Here is a 19,907-nt window from a genome sequence, read left to right as displayed (position 1 = left end):
AAACACAATTGCAAAGCGCCGTCTTATTTCATTGATTAATTTTTATAAGATATTGATTACTTTTGTTGGTTTCCAGTTATTTCTGTGACCACTGTGCATGAGTTTTCTTTTATGAACAGTTCCAACCATCTTGTCCACGTGTATAGGATATTGTTTTTTAAAGGCATTGCCAGAAAAGCCATGGGTTGTTTGTCGATGCTGTTGGTCGATGTTGTCATGAAGAGTGCTGACCCCTTAATAGACTGGCTGCTGTGTGTGTCACTGAGCTTTGGAAAAACAGGCTGAGAAATAGCTGCCCAAGCTTTTTAAGATGTGGGTTCAAGCGCAGTAGCACACCTTAGGCTTGTTCAGCTCGAAGGAAACGAAAAGGTTGTTAAAATGTCACGACAAACACCAAACCCACCCACAAATATAGTGCTGCGCCAGCTGAGAAAGAGACTTATTTGTAAATGTACCGGATACCCTGAGGCTCTGTGTGAGTGTGTGCATGTGTGTTTGTGTGTGTGTGTGTGCGTGTATGCAAGAAATTATGCATTGTGACAATGTGATGAACGTAATTGTGAGCAATGCAACACTAAACATGAGACCGATAATGATACCACATGCTGCTGAATACAAAAAAGAATGAGTCACTATTGACCCAATAGTTTTCACTTTTCTAGGGGGATAGATCCCACAGGTGGTAGAACGATCATTTATGAAAACATTGTTAATAAGTACAGTCATTGTGTGTTTCTGTGTGCGCGCAAAGCAGGTTTGTTTATATAAGATATATATACAGTATATATACACAGAGAGAGCGAGAGAGAGAGAGCGGGAGGGAGAGAGAGAGAGAGAGACATCCATCCCATCCATCTGTTTTATAATTTGCTTATCCTCACAACAGTCGTCGCGGGCCATGCTGGAGGCTATCCCCGTTGTCTTTGGGCAGTAGGCGTTGTACACCCTGACTGGTTGCCAGCCAATCACAGAGAACGCATCGACGAGCATCCATTCGCACTCACAATCACACCTAGGGACAAACTGGAGTGTTCCTTTGATCTGCCATGCATGTTTTCGGAACGTGGGAGGAAACCGGAGTACCTGGAGAAAACCCACACACGCACGGGGAGACAAACTATGCAAACTCCACATAGGAAGGCCAGAGCCGGAATCGAACCCTGCGCCTCTGCACGGTAAGGCCGACGTGCTATCCAGTCGACCACCGGGCCGGCCTACACACAGGCACGCACGCACACACACAACACACACACACACACACACAGACACACGTATACTAGGCATGTCGCTCCAAGATCCAGCTTTCACTGTTGTTGAATCTATGGGCACGCATATCTAAGAAGGTTGTATCGATCCGTTGTTCATGTAACATGTACGGTAGCAGTGAGTTCAGTGGTAAGGGAATGCAAGAGAGTAGCTAGCAATGAGCACATTGAATAAAAAGAGGAAATAATAAACTTTAACAAAATATATCATGCTGAAATCTTCGGGGAAAACAAATCCAGTTTTTGCTCACAGAAAACACATTCTTGTGCTATCAATACTTCCAGCGTAGGAAGAACTTGATGCTGGAATTCCCAATGTGCCAAACGGCATGATGTAAATCGTAAGAAGGAAGAATTTCATATTTATCGCGAATGATAGTTATGTTGTTCAATGTTCCCTGGGAATAGTAACAGAAATAGGTTAATTCACCCCTTATATTGAATAACAGTGAGCCCTCGCCACTTTGTGCTTCAAGTTTTGCGGCTTTGGCGTTTCGCGGTGGCAGGAGGAGGGTTCTCCCAAACATTTATTACAAAAAAAAAAAGAAAGCCAAATCAGCACCCAAATGCGGAAAAACACACTGTGTCATGTTGACGGGCGAGAGAGGTTTCCGTGCATGCCGAACAAAGAGCTGACGTGACTCATAGGCTTTATACATGGCCGCTGAAACATGGCGCATTGTGTACATCTGCCGTAATTGGTTTCTGTACATGCAATTAAATACAATCAGCAAACATCAGACATTTGACCAATTATTTTGGCCAATGTTTGAAGTGCCATAATCACCCGCTATAATTGGCCAGTCCATTAACCGGTCCGGCCCTCATTTTGATCCATCTCACTGAGCGGCAATATTGATCAGAATGCCGTGTTTAGACCAATGAGGCTGCATAGAACATCTTATGGTAATGAACATTTTTGAGTTGAGTTATGCCTTTTCCATGAAAGGTAATCCAAATGCATCTTGGTTCCCTTTTTGGGCTCTTTAACAAGTGGTCTGTCACTCAAGATGTCTTTACTGTTCATGCCACTGGACAGAATCTCATTATGTTGTTGCAATACACCAGCGGGATCTGTGAGCTGAAGTGCCAGGATGAGGCCACTATTTTGTGTGAACAAATCAGCAGACACCAAAATAAATGGTGGCGTTTCCAAGATACTCTAGTACAAAAACGTGTGTGTTAGAACTACTGCGCATCCATCATTCTTAAGATTGTATGTGTGTAAATAGGTTTAATGCGTAGTTAGGATCATTTATGTGCATGTCATCGCAGACATTTGTTTGTAGGGCCTCATCATTTGCTCTGTCAAATGCATTTCCTATGAAAGAGTAGAATCAGATTTTATTTTATTTTTTGGGCGTTATAGTTGATAGAATTTGAGGAAAATGACCCATATAGAGAGACTTTCTTGAAAGTCTACACTTAAATCAAATGGTTATACTATTTCAAAACTACTGAAAATGTGGAGAGCCAAAATCATAAAAGAAATACTCACACTTTTAAAAAAAAGAAATCACTATCAGTACTCGTTGACTCACTGGCAGAGTCCCTCAAAAATACTATTACACAACTGTTAGAAAGAACTGATATTAATCAAGATTAAATGGTTTCAAAAGAAATGGCAGAATCAACCTTCTTGTTGTAGTATTTCAATTTAGATAGCAACATTAACATTCATCAGGTGTTAAATAACTACAAACAAAGGCTCTATTCAGATTGATACCAACTGCAATTATTTACACTCAAACCTTTCCAATAAGGGCAACAGTCCAATTACTTGGAACTCAATTAGCATTAATGTTGTCACTGAGCCTAGAGAATCGACATTAATATGCTCCACATCACCCGAGCCGTCAGTGTCATTGTTCCCTCTTTGCCTCTCTCCTTTATATTCCCTCGGTTCCATCCATTCATTTGGTGCTGCTATTAATAGACCAACCACCCGCCTATCAATACCATACTCCAAGACAGGAGGTTGGTGTGCACCAGTCGGCGAATTGAGAATAAATCATCTGAAATAAAAACGTTTGGCCTCATGTAAGAGGGGAGGGACAGAAAACGGTCCGTGGAAACAAAACAACAACAATGGTGCTGCCTATGGGCAAGATTTTGATGGGGGGAAGACAATACAACTAAGATCGAGGTACAGAGTGAGAAATATTAAGAAACAGCAAAGAGACATTTCGAGGCACTTGAACAGATAGCCTTGAAAATAGAAATGTCCACGGGTGAGGAGGGACAACTAAAAACGTGACTCTGGAAACACAAAAATCTGCCAGATTGTCCGTTGTTTACACGGATTGCCTCCCTCTTATCCTTCCCTCGGTGATGGGTCCATATTTACTCGCCCACTCCATCTTTCTCACCAGATTATCCTGACTTCATCCTTTGTACCTTTTGATTATGCTCGGTAGATTTACCTATTGGTCTGCGGTAGAGCGAACGAGTATTGTATTTCCCATAAAAGCGAAGATCTTTGTCTTCTTGGTGTGTTCATATCACCTCTTCACACAGCTGCTGTCGCCTCTCGCAGCAAGCTTTGTCATTCTGCCCACTGATTTACAAATCTCTCACTCCCAAACCAAAGATGGACCTACGCCACATATGTAGCTCTTTCAGAGATTTGAGATGATTTATTAATACATAATAACAGTTGTGATTAATCGAATTGATTTTCCTTTTCGTATTCCGATATCGATTTTCAAAACCATATATTGAGCCTTTTAATATGTCTTTTCCCCATAAATGCATGTGACTTCTCACGCCACGTACGTTTTTGAGTATTCATACAGCTTGCCCTGTGGTTGGAAATTGATTTATATTATTTCTTTTTCTGATCACGTCATGTTCAATAAAACATACATGATTCATGTAACTGCAGTGAAATCAATTTTTAATGCAAATATTCCCATTTTTACTAATGCACCATGTTAACTTATGAGAATATTTTCCACATTAAAGTACAATTGGTACTGCCCGGAATCCTTAAATTGATTGAAAATCAAATAAAGTAGATCGTGACTCAAATCGGGCCAGTGTAAATCGGATCAAATCTATTTTGGAAATCCAAATCGATACCCGGCCCTAAGTAGTACGAAACAAAAATGCACAGTAGACTCGGGCAGACGATAAAATGTGCAATGTGTTTTTTTTTCCCTTCAAAACAAAATACGGAAAGATGTGGCAGCCATTTTAGCAGAGAAGAGATGAAATGTAACGGAGCATAGACATGAGTTTAGTATCCGGCTTAGGCACATATCGGTCATTTCAAAGGAGTGTTCCATATTATCCAATTTATATCTATGGGTGTTGTTTTCCTGGAGCAAGTCGTGTGCAAATCTCATCACCATGCTTAAGTATTTTTAGTACAGTTCAGTATACTAAGATAACATGTGGCTCATACACGAGATCAGATGCACATCATTATCCTCCCACCAAATACCAAAAGGTTAACTTTGGATACATTTTAAAACTTTTCAAACAATTTCAAGCTTTTTTCCCCCCACAAGAATATTGAACAATATTGAGTATTTTAGGGCTATGAAAAAAAAGTACAAAACACTAATTTTGGACTGTATTGTGTGATTTTAGGCTACTAATGCACTTTGATGTCATGGAGAATCAGTCCTCAACGACATGCCCTTCCCTCAATTAGTCTATTAAATCGAGGTTCCACTGCACATTATCTTGAAAGGTTTTTTTTCTTTTTCACAATAGTAAATATACTCACTGCAGAGGAGTAATTGTTTGAGTTCATGCAAAAACTGGGATTAAATTCAAAGGAAAACAATGTTATTTAGGCATGGCAATTTACAGGCAAAACTCTAGTTGAATAAAAATGAATCTGACCCACCTTCCTTTCTCTGAGCTTGAAACCTATCCCAGCTGACTTACAGTTGTATTCAATAGTGCAACAAATGTAGGCTATTATAAAATAACACAGTAAACTACTAAGAAATGGACCAAGCAGGAATAATAAATACCACTTGATCAAATAATGAAATATGAATAATGAAACAATTTCTCTTCTCAAAATAGCTTCATCTTCGCGTTTCGATATACGTTTGGTGGATTTATTCCTATTACTTCTTTCATTTACTGGCGGGTTTTGTTTGTTCCAATTTGCAAACCAATGTTAGAATGGGGACTGCGATTAGCCAGAGTTGCCGTAAATATGCTCACAGCTCGCCGCTGGTCACCTTATATTACAAATCTCGATCATGGAATCAACCAGCCCTATTTATATTCCCCTTTGGAAGTTCCGCATCGACAGGCATGGTGTGTTTGTTTGATTGATGCCCAGCAAAAACAAAACAAAACAAAAAAAACCCCAACAAACTGTACTCGACTGATCGCCAGCCAATTTAAGAAAAATATATACAGGTATCGTGTAAGCATATAATATAAAGTATTGTATGTATTTGTCAAAACTGTGGGGTGTTTTGACAATCTCAATTTGTTGCCCCAGCATGCCAAATTGTACTTTGCAAAAGGAAAAATGTTATACTGCTCTCTCATTTATTTACCTTGGTGATGAGGATGCGATAGTGTTCAAGCAGGTCATGGTTGTCGTGGCAACCGGCCAAAAGCTGCCATACTTCAGCTCTCAGCGGCTCTGGAATGCCACTGCGGACCAGTGGGTGCAAACCCTTTGGACGACTGGACAGGTTCCCTTGCCTAAAATGTATGCGCGCACACACAGCATTATTTTGAAAGGCACACTGGAATAGCTTTTTTTTTTAATCCAACTACAACTTCAGTGCTACTGAATATTAGCAGTGACGCGCAACCATGCATCTTTCATATTCATTCGTAAAAGTTACACATCAGAGGTACTCTAATGACAAACTAATTGTTTTAGAGTTTTAGTTCGTACATGATCGGAAGCGATCCTATCAATACTTTAGCATGCATGCAGGTCCACTAGCAAAGACAAGCTTCAATTGTGTCATGAAGATTAATGACCACATTCCTCCTTGTGGGGTAACGCGCACTTTTTGATTCTTATGAGGTAGAGTACATAATGAGACTAGATTTTTTTTTAAATCCTGCAATCCTGCGTTAATGTAACAGCTAGTAAATACTAAATGCTGTTGACACATTAATGGTGATGTTTAAAAATAAGACCGCATTAAATTGCATAAACAAATGAAGAAAATGAAATTCATACCATTCCAACGCATCTGACACGTGAAACTAAAAATGTACACAAGACTCTGAAAACCAACAACATGCACTTTTTTCCCAAGCAAAATCTAAAGCTTTGGTTCCTTACCATCTAATGAGGATTGCTGCCCACAATTCCAGAATTTTCTCAGGACAATCTTTGGAAACATCTCCCGTCCCGCTGGAGATTTCACTGTCACTATCTACATACAACACAAACGGACCACAGAACATTTTTATTAGACATTTGTCTCCAATAGTGACCTTGATGTCTGTGACGTCTGGCCAAATGAGAACACAAAACTCAATCTCCGATCTCGTGCGAAGCATTTAAATTATGCATTTGTGTTCCAACCACACAATCCTTAACAGGGGTTGGAGAGTTTCTACTGGGCCTACACATTCCATTAGTGTAATGTTCTTCCATCAAGGCAAACAAGAGGCAATCAGCACAGCAAAACACTTGAGCGTAGATGCAACAGCCCTCACTGCCTGTCTAGCCTTCTGTTCTGCTGGTGAAGAGACCGATTCCCACACATAAGCCACCCACTAGAACAAGGGTCCTCAAACGCCGGTCCGCGGACCGGTACCGGTCCGCAGGGCATTTGGTGCCGGGCCGTTTTATTTATTTTGGAATACGAAAGATGTTTTATTTTGAAAAATTACCGGATTCTCCGTTACATCCGTCTGTGTCACGCTTGACTCACGTCAACGCTTTTCCGTCACGTGACCGATTATGCTAAAAACAAAACGTTGGAGGTCGCAAAATGAGTTTAAAAACTGCTGGAGATCGCAAATGATTGCGGCCTTAAAAGTACGTTCGAGACAACTGGATTAAAGTTATTGCTGAATACTCTGAGATCGCCACAATAGCACAGTTGCTATTTCCGACATCCTACCTGTGTGAGGTGGGGAGTTTCTGCGGCAACGGCGACTAAAACAAAATTACAAAGTAGACTGGACATAAACCACACACTTGAGGTGTCATTGTCTCCTATTACCCCGAGATGGGACCGTCTAGTTGCAGAAAATCAAGCTCGGGACTGTGGTGATTCGTCATTTTCATGCACTTTGAATTTGCGTTGTATCGTATTTTGAAGGCATTAAACATTACCATAGCGATCAGTGTTGCAGCCAGATTAGATGCTCCTTGTGTTTATTATTATATTTAGAAAACACCACAGTTTTCATGCAGCTCATACCATATTATTTTGTTGTATTAATCTGCCACAACTTAAATGGCGGTCCCTGAAAATATTGTCTGACATAAACCGGCAAAAAAGGTTGCGGACCCTTGCACTAGAACATAAACACAGTCTAGTCCCGTGTATGTGCAGCATTTAGACTTGCACATGCAGCCATGAATATAGCTGCAATACCACATTGCTTCAATGTGTCCCATTTTTATTTCAAACTTACATTCACTTACACACGAGACAGTAACTGGGCAAAATACGGTATATTGAACGTACAACAACAGTACCGGGGAGATTGTGCTTTGAATTTGCTTGTTCTTATGTACAAATAGTTTCTCTGACATGCTTGCTCTCCCAATAAGTGTGGAATTAAATAACCAAGTCAGTATTTTTGTTAACTGCCTATTTCCCAAATTTTTACTGGATTGTAATGTAAACATGCAGATAACTTACCGTATTTTCTGCACTAAGAACCGATTCGGAGTATAAGGCGCACCTTCAATGAGTGGCCTATTTTAAAACCATTGTCATATAAAGGGCGTACCGCATTATAAGGCGGACAGAATAAAATAAGAAAATAGAATAGAAGGCACAATAGTGGCTAAGGTTGCGTTATGAATCCACTAGATGGAGCTACGCTAAAGGAAATACAATACAGCTTTATTTGTATAGCGCTTTCACAACCGCTGCAGCTGTAACAAAACACTTTACAGAACATTTAACAGACTGCGTCCAAGGAATCCGAATATTGATGGATATGTAAGGCAGATCAGATTATAAGGCGCAGTGTCGCCTTTTGAGAAAATGGAATTGTTAGATCAGGATCATTGTCAGATTTCTCAGAGCTTGCTGATCAGCTGATTATTTGAAACAGGTGTGTTGGAGGAGGGAGACATATAAAACAGGATGGGTCGAGGCTCTTGAGGACCAGACTTGGAACATATTTGCAAATATCTGCTTTCAAAACAATGATCAACATTTTCCCTACTTTCTGGCATGTTACAGGCCAACCCAGAAACTGAATCATAATCAATTGATTTTTATATTTAGCATTGTCAATTTGAAATAATCTCCAGTTTTTTGATTAAGGGGATGGTAATTAAAAAGCTCATATTCATTCAATTTATGGCAACATTTATTTTGAGATATTAATGGATTATTAAAATAATCATGAGACGCAGCCCTAGCCAATGAACTTCATAGGGACACTGGTTTTTTGGGGTGTTTTTTTTTTATGTGACTGGGAGGAGTTACAGGCATACCAAACAATTAGTTGAAAGCTTGGTTGGTAATGACGAATGGTACCGTAGTAACTATGGAACAACTTTAACAATGCATTGATGAGGTTTTCCCTGTCGGTAACCTTATATCGGTCATGTGACAATATTAATCATATACTGTCAGTAGGTTTTTAAAATGCATCCTCTATATCCCACGATGAAACGGTGAAAATTCTGCATGACACTTCCCTGAGCTATTCAACAAAGAACCACAATAAGTCATCTAAGATAGGCACTACCATCCTTGTTACCCTCCACTTAGCAGAATACAATAGATGATGATGATGATGAATGGATGGATGGATAGATTAGTGAATAGAAGGATGAACGCGAATATGTCTTGATGCGTACTCTAATGAATATTTCCAGCTACATGGATTTAATTTTCCAGTGCTTGAGTGAGTGTGAAGGTGAAACGTAGGAACGGACACAGATTGACTGACTTGATAGGATGTCTATGACCTAAAGCAAATAAATAAATAAAAGGTAATAGTAATATATATCATATTCTTAATCTTTGCATGTTTTTAGTGACAGCAGACACGTGCTTAATGCCCACATTTTAGCTAATTATAAAGTTTTTTTTAACTGCGGCAACCAATCACTGGGCCGTTTGGTTACATGGCGTGTACCCCACGAAACATTGACCGGACAAAGCATAGGGAGTTGTCTTCAGAAATTAGAAATACAATTTTAGATGAGCACATAGAAAGTAAAAGCTTTAAGTTCATTTCCAAACTGTTTGATGTTGCTCTGACACCAACTGCATATAATATTCAGAAATATAAGATCTATGGGACTGTTGCCAACCTCGCTGGATGTGGCTGCAGGAGGAAAATTGACGACAAATCGATGAAACAGATAATACAAATGGTTAAAAAAAGGCCCAAAACAACTTCAGATTAAATTAAACGTGAACTCCAAGTTCACGGCACATCAGTGTCAGAATCCGTCATTGTTGAAGCCCAAGTGGATTTCATGGCAAACAGCCAAGGAGAACGCCGCTGTTGAAAATAAATCAGAAAAAAAGCAAAACTGCATTTTGACAAGCCACACAGCTTCTGCGAGAGTGCCTGATGGACAGGAAAGAGAAAAGTGGAAATTCTTGGCAAGACACATCAGCTCTATGTCCACAGATATCAAGAGAAGAACATTGTCCCTATAGTGAAACAAGGAAGGCAAAGTTATTTTATGTTCTGGGCTGCTTTACTTCATTTGATACAAGGTGTCTAGCGTCTGTGCAGCCTAAAATAAAAGCTCAGGACTATTGAGTTATTGTAGTGAGAAATTTGCTGTCCAGTATCAGAAAACTTTGCAGGTCTTGCATCTTGAGACAGGATAAAGCACCCTTCAAACCAAACACAACTGCAGTAGTTTGCAGATGAAGAGTGGGCCAAAACCCCTGCTGAGAGGTGCAGAAATCTCATTGAAAGGAACAAAAACCATTTGACTTGCCTCAAACTGTTAACTGAATGGATTTGTTTGTTTTGTACGTAATTGATTCTGTTGAACCACGATGCAAAGGTGCGGTCTTATTTTTGGGAGGGATAATGTTCTTTTTTTTGGGGGGGGGGGGTTGCTTTAACAGAGGGGTACCAACAATTTTGTCCATTTGTCCTTGCAGCCATTATCCTCTGCACAGTTTTTTCCCCTATACAGGTACATCCATCCCAACAGCAACAAGCATGCATGAGCTTGGTACGTGCTCAAGGAGCCCTTTTAAAATTCTTAATACGCAGCACAAAGGTGGTGCTTCTGTCTCGAGACTGCGGAGGCTACGCGGGCAGAAAGCATGTGTCTACTGTCACTGCAAACATACAAGGACTTAGAAGATGATGTACGTTACTCTTGACTTAAACTGGCCATTCACTACAGGGTTACTTTCATACAAGGCGTAGAGATGAAAACTGAATAACCCAAAATGATCAGTTGTCAGTTTTGTCACAATTTTGCTAAAATGAACATATACAAATTGACACACTGAAATAATTGCAAAAGGTTTTATTTTGAATGCAAAGAATATCAAACATCAGTCCTATGTACTTATTGCACATTAGAAATGTAAAAATAAATGTTCATGCATGCAAGACCTCGCAAAATGTACTTAAAAAGACGCTAGCAATATATTGAAATAACTGGGTTGATGTACAATTTTGGATGTTGATGACGGCGGTAACTCAAAAGATTTGATATGCAGTGTCCTCTTCTAAGAAGAGTCCTCTTCTCACTATGGTTTGCATCATCTTCTTTCTTTGTTTGCTGTTGTGGCACACACTAGATGGGAAAAGCCAAGACAAAGATAACTACTACTCTGAGAGATGCTAAATACGGTAGGCACAATAGTTAAAATTTGAAACCACAATATTACTTTGTACAGTGTATATATACATACATATATATATACATACACACATATATATATATATATATATATATATATATATATATATATATATATATATATATATATATATATATTATATATATAAACACCCTTCACGTCTTTCGAATATTTCCGTTTCCGTTTCCACAATGTGCATGCAATGTGCATGGCATCATGTAGAACCCTTGTTAATGTTGTTGTGTTGTTGCTCGTGTCATTGAATTAATTTCACCTTTTTCTAAGTCTCAAAACAAACTGTGTTGATTTTCATTTAGATCCAAACCAACCTCATTGTGTTTATCACACAGATATGGGATGGTTTCCTTCTTAGCAGAGCACAGGATGCATATGCAACTAACATTTTATGTATTTATGCATGTAGGAAAGAGTGACAAAAACACTCGACGATAATGACAGTGCTGTGGAGGGACCCGCAAAGAGAGGGGAAAAAAAAAAAAGAAAACAATGTCACCTTCGGGCACATTGAAGCACCCGAGAAGAAAAACATAATTAAACCCGTGCGCTTCTATGGAGGCAGCTAAACCGTGCGGGTATTCATTTTTCTACACAATAACGCTGACCTCCAACTCCATGTCCCTGAGTGTCTCTTTTTTCTCATCTTGAGGGAGGAGGGAGGGTACAGTAAAAGCCCTCTGAATGGCTCCCACAATGGCAGTTGAAAACCATCAGCTATAGCCTGGGAGCCAAACAGTGGCTTTGGTTGGGCCAATAATTGCGTATGGAGACAATGTTGCTGCCTTCCATTAATCCAAGGAGACAATTTTTAGACTACAGGTGATGAAAAGCTGTACTCACAACAAAAATTCCAAATGCTCCTGTAAAAAAACAAGACTGTAGCATTTCTGTGGGATGGAAAAAAAATTGGCAATTAATGCCAATGCTATTAATTTAGACGGGCATCTGTGACAATTGACAGTGGTCCAAGAAATGTACTGCATGACACACACTGTATAGCAGGGTTGTCAAACACATTTGTGTTGCGGGCCACACTGTAGTTACGGTTACCCGTGAAGGGCCGTTACGAATTTTGAGAAACCATATAAATGTTTAATCCAGTCCTACCAACTGCTGTCAGGCTGCTGAATAAAAATAACAATAATAATAATAATAATAATAATTAAATGATGTGAAAGACAATTGTAAATAGCGCTGCGATTTATCCATTTTGTGTTTATATTGCACTTAATTGAACGGTGCTTGTTGTTTTTTTCTTCTTTCTTCCTACATTCTTGCTGCTGGAGGCTGTAAATGTCCCCAGTGTGGGACAAATAAAGGACATCTTATCTTATATTACATACACAGCGCAAAACAAATTGATCAATAACTATTTATTAGTTATTGTGGATTACATATGACAATTTGAAATTTTGCTTCAGACTTTAGCAAGCATCATGGAACTTGACATGATTGATTTGCTTTCGCGGGCCACATCAAATAGTGTGGCGGGCCAGATCTGGCCTCCGGGCCTTGACTTTGACACCTGTGCTGTATAGGAATCAACTGACACAATCAACGTAGACTGTTCAGACCCACACAGTTACATAAATTACTTGCAAACTAATGAAGCGTATCACACACACACTCAAAAAATAATCTCACTCCAAAAATTGCGGGCAAAATGTGAGTACGGTACATAGTTTTGATAGTGAATTTTGAAGCGTTAATCATAATGGAGGATGGGAGAACAACCCGTAAAGGAACCAAACAGTCCAAACAAAGAGTAAGTAGGAGTAAGTGGCTACTCTTACCATCATCCGCCTCCTCCTCCTCAGTGGGCGAGGCCGGTTGTCCTTTGCCTTCATTGCTTCTCTCTGCCTCCCTCAGAAGACTAACCACCTCGTACATAGCATCATTCTGACCTGTCCTCTCTGGAGCATGCTGTAGGGACACACAAAGTATAATTAGCTTGAATTTAAAAAGATACAACTTTAAACTACCGTATTTAGAGCAGTGGTACTTGTACTTCAGAGTTTGATTTGTTATGTGACTATTGCCACATTCAGATGAAGGGAAATGTCATTCATCTGATTCAGGCAAGGTCAAATTATTTGTTGTTGGGGTGCAGTGAAGACATTTGGGTTCCAGATCAAAAGATGGATATGAGACAAAACAAAATCTGAATTGCAGATGTTAGTTCATGGTATTTACAGCTTGACATGCTGAACAACTCAGGTGAGATCACTTTTTCTTGGAACCCACCCATTTTTCAAGTGAGCAGAATTGGAACATGTGACTGATGGTTGCTTCCCGTTCCTCAGGTGCTGCCGTTTGGATCGACTGTTTAAACATGAGATATTGTTTGCTTTCCGGCTTTGGGTTTCACCTGTGAAAACTGCATTTGCTGTTAAGCAAACATAGAGACCAGAGAGATGTCTATGGAATAAAATCTGAGAGATGAGTAAAAATCAATCAGAGCTACTGCAAACATGAGGCATCGCCAAAACAACAATTTGGAATGCCTGAAAAAGAACAATAACTACTGGTATCTTGCGCAACATACATTGAACAGTTTCGCCAAGTAATTCACCGGATGACAGAAGCGTTGTCAGATGTGAAGTAACACTCAAAGACAACAGTCAGTGAAATCACTGCCAACCTCCGCAGGGCAGAAGTAAAAGTATCACAATCCATTGTTTGAGGAATACGTCGAGAAGAACTATACAGGCCATTCCACAAGACACAAACCACTCATCAGAAAAAAATAGATTTTACAAAGTACACAGACAAGCCACTAAAGTTTTGGAACAAAATTTTATCGACTGATGACACCAAGACGAACCTCTACCAAAGTGATGAACCAGCCACAGTATGGAGAAATAAAGGATCTGCTTTTGATCCAAAACAAACAACCGCATCTGTAGAGCATGGTGGGGGTAAAGTCGTGGCTTGGGCTTGCATGGCTGCGTCTGGAACGGGTTCAATCGTCTTCATTGTGAAGCTTCATTATGCAACAAGACAACGACCCAAAACGCACTGCCAACACAGCAAAGGGCGAAGTGTAATCAACCAAATCAATCACCGGACAATAACCCAATAGATCATACATTTCGCCTCCTGAAGAGAAGAGTGAAGGGCGAAACCCTCAGAAACAAACGAGAACTGAAAGAATAAAGGCCAAGTAATTTCAACTGAAGAATGCAGTGGTTTGGCTTGCCGGCTTGATGGTCCTCTTGGAAGTAAGGGTTATGCCACCAAATGTTAATCACGTGAATTTAATAGTGTCTGTTCCAATGATTTGGCTTCAAACAAAAGGTGCGCTGCTCTGCGTTGTTTAACACATGGATGTGAGACAAAAGATGCAAAGTACGGCCTTTTCAACTTTTGCTTCATCGTCATCTTTTGCTCTGGAATCCAAATGTCTTCAACATACATTCATTCATTCATTCATCTTCCGAGCCGCTTGATCCTCACTAGGGTCGCGGGGGGTGCTGGAGCCTATCCCAGCTGTCTTCGGGCAGTAGGCGGGGGACACCCTGAATCGGTTGCCAGCCAATCGCAGGGCGCAGAGACGAACAACCAACCACGCTCACACTCACACCTAGGGACAATTTAGAGTGTTCAATCAGCCTGCCACGCATATTTTTGGAATGTGGGAGGAAACCGGAGCACCCGGAGAAAACCCACGCAGGCCCGGGGAGAACATGCAAACTCCACACAGGGAGGCCGGAGCTGGAATCGAACCCGGTACCTCTGCACTGTGAAGCCGACGTGCTAACCACTGGACTACCGGGCCCTTCAACATACAACAATAACTAAATTGACCTTGCGGTTCCAATACGCTGTACCACCTTGAGCTCAAGCAAAGTTCAACATCGAACGGGTAACAAAGTTGCCACCTTTTGCTGAATGTGCAACTGAAAGTGGAAAAAATACAAGTTCAGGTCAACAGTCAAAACTATTTTTTGAATTAAAATTGCAGCATACACTACAGCCCACATTCTCTGTCCAAAACAATAAATCAAATACAGTCTGAAATCAAAGCCATATAAGGAAAGCACCACAGAAAAAAAAATATCCAAGCCCTTGGGTGATGTTTCTTTCTAGTCTATTCACAAACTGTAGCGCTTTAGCCTACCGCCTGCCGCTGGTACAGTGGATCAATGAGCTTTGATGCAGTATTGATCCACCCACCCAGTGGAACATCTAATGCCTTTTTCAAGTCAGTGATGAGAAAAAAAATAGAAAGAATAGAACATATAGCTAGTTTTTAGAGAACTTCAGAGACAAACAAAAACAAAATCAGTTACTTTGTTATAAGCCCAATAAGGGCGCTAGACTGGTTAGCACGTCCGCCTCACAGTGCAGAGGTTGTGGGTTCAATTCCTGCCCTGGCCTTCCTGTTTGGAGTTTGCATGTCCTCCCTGTGTGATTATGAGTGTGAATCGTTCGTCTCTGTGTGCCCTACGATTGGTTGGCAACCAGTTCAGGGTGACCTCCGCCTACTGCCCGGTGACGGCGGAGATAGGCTGCAGCACGCCCGCGACCCTCGTGAGGATAAGCAGATTAGAAAATGGATCAATGGATGGCTACAATCAATAAGTTTAAGATTATACACTAGAACTAACCTAATAAATTTGAGACTGCTGCTGTCCTTTTACTCTGCAAGGAATAAAGATCTGACTCGTAAATCTGTATTCTACGGACACAAACAATTAAAGATAACATTCGCAATTTATACAAGGTTAAATTTTTAAAAATTGTAGTTTGGTCAAATAATCATTATTCATCAATCAATTTTCTACCACTTGTCCTGTACGGTGTCACGGGTAAACTGGAGTCTATCCCAGCTCCTGACATGCATGAAGCCGTACTACCCTGGGAAAATGCACACGCATGCGCAGGCAAGCAAGTATATTCCTCACCTTGACCACATAACCCACCGTGTTGCCTAATCAATTGTAAATGAATGAATAATTAATTGATCAATCACGTCATTCTCACTTTATATGCAAACTAACAAAAAGCCCTGCATGAAATTGAAAGCCTGTGAGGTGGGGCCTGACAAACATTTGAAAATGAAATGTCAAATTTATCAAACATCACCTAGATGCGGCATGAGTGAATGTTGAAATGAACATACCGTACTTATTGTGACATCATTCACGTGTATTTGTCGACCATTTTTGTTTAAAAGTTCAAACAATTTTTCATGTTCTCAAATGATATGAAGGTAAACCATTGAAAATCTATATTCAAGCACTAAAGCTACACTGCACTACCCAAATGTAACGCCTGTCCAACATATTATATTAATCCGTCCATCTTAAAAAGATATTACTCTTTTTAAGAGGAAATAGGACAATATCATTACACATTTACACACACCCCCCCCCCACATATATATATATATATATATATATATATATACAGAGATATAATATTATCTTTTAATTGGCTCTTAACCAGTGCACCAGTCTTCCATTTACTAAGGAGATAACTCCGTAGGCAATCAGGCGTACAAGTCAAACTGCCGCCATTAATTACCAACACACCAATAATGAGAAAGAGCCACTTATTAGCCTGCTACAATGGAAACTTCCCCACAATCCACTGCTTTGCCAACTACCGGATGGCTTACTAGAGTAACTCTGGATTGTGTTTTTTTTCTCTTTTTTTTTCCTCTCTATACCAAAGAACATGAAGCTGGCTGGTCATCTCTTTTCTCTGATCACATTTTGAGTTGTGAGGAAATCCACACGAGTAGAACACGTTATGACGAGGAAGGAGACCTTTAATTTGACATTTTTAGCAAAACTCATAGCAGCTGGTTTATAATACATGACCTTAATATCATTACTAAATTAAACAAAAACAGATGTAAGTGTATAAGCAGGCAAAATATTTTGAGGGCATGTCCTTCTGCACACAAAGACCTGGGCAATACAGAAAAAAATATTTTGTCACATTATCGTTCATTTTATATCACGATAACAATGTCCTACAATATATTATATAATCTATAAAAACATATAAAGCACCCTATAACTGTTTACTTTTTGTCATTAGATTTTGAAGGGATATTTAACAGACCTGTATAAAATGAGAAATGCGTCAAGTAGTGGTGGTATATAAAATTAGGCATCACGCCGTGTCGTGTGTACATAGCCTTAGACTGCCCTACATTATGAGTAGTGCATATTTTTTTGAAGCTTTGTAATGGTATCCAGGTCAAACATAGTACCGCAATGATATTAATATTGAGTGAGATGATTTGGGGGATAAAAAAATAAAATAATACCGGTAATACAAAAATGAATTCTTGCACTGAATGGTGGTTTCTTGTTCAGCAGTTTTGTGCTGTTCTTGAATGGCAATTTTTATTCAAGAGCCCGTTGCACTGGAAAAAAAAAACACTTCAGTATGTGGTTACGTATTTGTTTTCTTTCAACCCTTTATTGATGGGTTAGGAAAGTGGTTCTTTGTATGCATGCATTAAAAAATATATTTGTCATATCTCTGGTTAGGAAGTGTGTGGTCCTATGTGCCCCCCGAGTAGACTGATGAAAAATTGTGGCCTCCTCCACATTAATTATCCAAATGGCTTATCCTCTTGAGGGTGGCGGGCTTGCTGGAGCCTATCTAAGCTGTCTCCAGGAAGTAGGCAGGTTGACATCCTGAATTGATTGCTAGTCAATCGCAAACTGCTTTAATAATAACATGATTTTTTAAAGTACTTCATCAATTAAAATTGCCTTACTGGTCGCAACTCGAATCTGCTCGAAAACATGCACTGAGTGGAAATTTGATTATTTTCTCATTTGAGTGAAAATAACAACAAGTAGATTTGCTGATTTAGATGGTGGATGTGCCTATTTAATTCTACTCTATATCGGACTGTGAATTGAGCAAAAGTATTATGTGTGAACATACCTGTCCAAGTTTGAGGTAGAACGTCTCGCTGAAGGTCTTACGGCTGAAGTACCAGAAACGTTCATTGGATGGATAAACCCTGACCAAAGTTTCCAACAGGAAGCGAACTGGCTCCACCACCTCAGTTACCACCAGGTCCACAGCCACCGTCATGTACACTTGCTTATCTGGTCCAGACAATAGTAGGGGAAAGCGTTGCTAGATATTACATGACAATAAGATATTACATGATTAACAAGAAACTATTTCAGAAACATTAAAAGGCTCACGCTGCAGTATGAAGGAAAACTGATCAAATCTGTCCTTGATCCAAAAGTTTTCAGATCACATGATGAGGACGTTTATGCTTGTGTGTTCTTGTTGTGGCCACTCTCTGGTGTTCTCAAATAAGTGTGTATGTGTGTTTGTCTCTCCATTTGGTTACATTAGGTTATACAGTATCCAATAATAGACCAATGTTTGACCAATCCCTGGATTTCAAACTCTCTGAGCCTTCCAGTCAGCAAGTTGCCACCGTCTTTAATTTGCTAACTCTGACGGATTCAGTGAAGCAAGCTTTCAGCCTGGCAGCCACGCTGTGCCAACCACCAGATCATACTGTGTAAATATTTTCCCATTAACTAGAAAATCCAGTCATTATAAAATCCAATGTGAAAACTTTGATAAGTTTTAGGGCTAAATTCAAACGACTTATCGTAGCACAGCAGTACAGTGACTAATCTCATAGCAAGAAGGTTTTGGTTCTGATTTTGTTGTCTGGCTGAGGTCTGGGGACTTCCTGTGTTTTCATGTTCTCCCCCGTGCCTGTCTGGGCTGTCTCTACACACCAGCCATGCAAATAAAGTTGGTTGAAGACTGCATAGCCACTTCAATAGCTAGTCTGTCTGTGTCCTTCCTGCCCAACATGTACTGTATTAGGCCTTCGACAATAGGGGAAGAGTTGTCCTTTATTTGGAGGTAATTTGGGTCATTTGGGATTTTGTAATTGTGGTTATTTGGTGAAATTTAACAGGAGTATGGAACAATGACAATTTCGACACCTTTGACCTTTTAGGCTCTTGTTGGCTAAAATTAGTATCACATAATGTTAGTTTTCTCAATGTGTTAAAGAAAGCAAAACCCCTTCTAATAATATGATTACACATTTATTTCACACTGGGATCTCATTGAGATACCTGTACAGCCCATTTCAGTTAGAAATTATAATCCCCCCCAAACTGTAATTATGATTGCAGAGGTTTGCGAATAGAATTTTAAAACAAGGCCTGTTTTATCACATTTTGAATTTAATTAGATTTTGTTTTCTTAATCTGTAACTACTGAGTTTGATTCAGTTCCTCACGTGAGTGGAGTGAATACTTCAGCTGCTTGACGATGTGTTCATGCCTGCGTAGGAAACGGTGCTGCCAAGCTTTGACACGCTACGGGTCGCAAGGCTTGCATGACAAAAGACTATACTGAGCTGTCATCAAAGAACAAATACTGCATTCCGTGACAAATGCAAGCATTGTGTACTTCCTCATGCCACTTCTCTGGTACGCAACCATTGACCAATGTAATTATTATTATCTAATTGCAATGACATTTTTTCCCTAAAATGGCTGTGCCTGAATATTATAATTGGAAATGCAACACCAACTTCAAATTAGTCCAGCAAGGCACACCTTCATCTTAACAATGAACAAACGGATCACATTTTTGGTCTATACTCATTACCCAAGAA

General features: G+C 39.8%; 2 protein-coding genes across 3 annotated transcripts in view; one reads left to right on the top strand and one right to left on the bottom strand.

Moving 5' to 3' along the window:
* LOC127605991 (uncharacterized) overlaps positions 1 to 19,907 on the top strand; it is a 41,614-nt gene that overhangs the window by 5,198 nt on the left and 16,509 nt on the right. The window lies entirely within an intron of this gene.
* Positions 1 to 19,907, bottom strand: part of rabgap1l (RAB GTPase activating protein 1-like) — a 118,026-nt gene that overhangs the window by 85,962 nt on the left and 12,157 nt on the right. For both annotated transcript variants that reach the window (XM_052073903.1, XM_052073904.1), the window contains exons 10-13: positions 18,185 to 18,351; positions 13,063 to 13,192; positions 6,544 to 6,637; positions 5,795 to 5,945 (exon numbers count right to left, since the gene is read on the bottom strand). In XM_052073903.1, the coding sequence (XP_051929863.1) occupies positions 5,795 to 5,945; positions 6,544 to 6,637; positions 13,063 to 13,192; positions 18,185 to 18,351 (542 nt within the window). The remainder of the gene's footprint in view (positions 1 to 5,794; positions 5,946 to 6,543; positions 6,638 to 13,062; positions 13,193 to 18,184; positions 18,352 to 19,907) is intronic.

The sequence above is a fragment of the Hippocampus zosterae genome, chromosome 8 (genome assembly GCF_025434085.1).
Source record: "Hippocampus zosterae strain Florida chromosome 8, ASM2543408v3, whole genome shotgun sequence".
In the NCBI taxonomy this organism is placed as follows: domain Eukaryota; kingdom Metazoa; phylum Chordata; class Actinopteri; order Syngnathiformes; family Syngnathidae; genus Hippocampus; species Hippocampus zosterae.
Note: the sequence above shows the minus strand (reverse complement) of the source record. Positions and strands in the feature narration are given on the sequence as shown.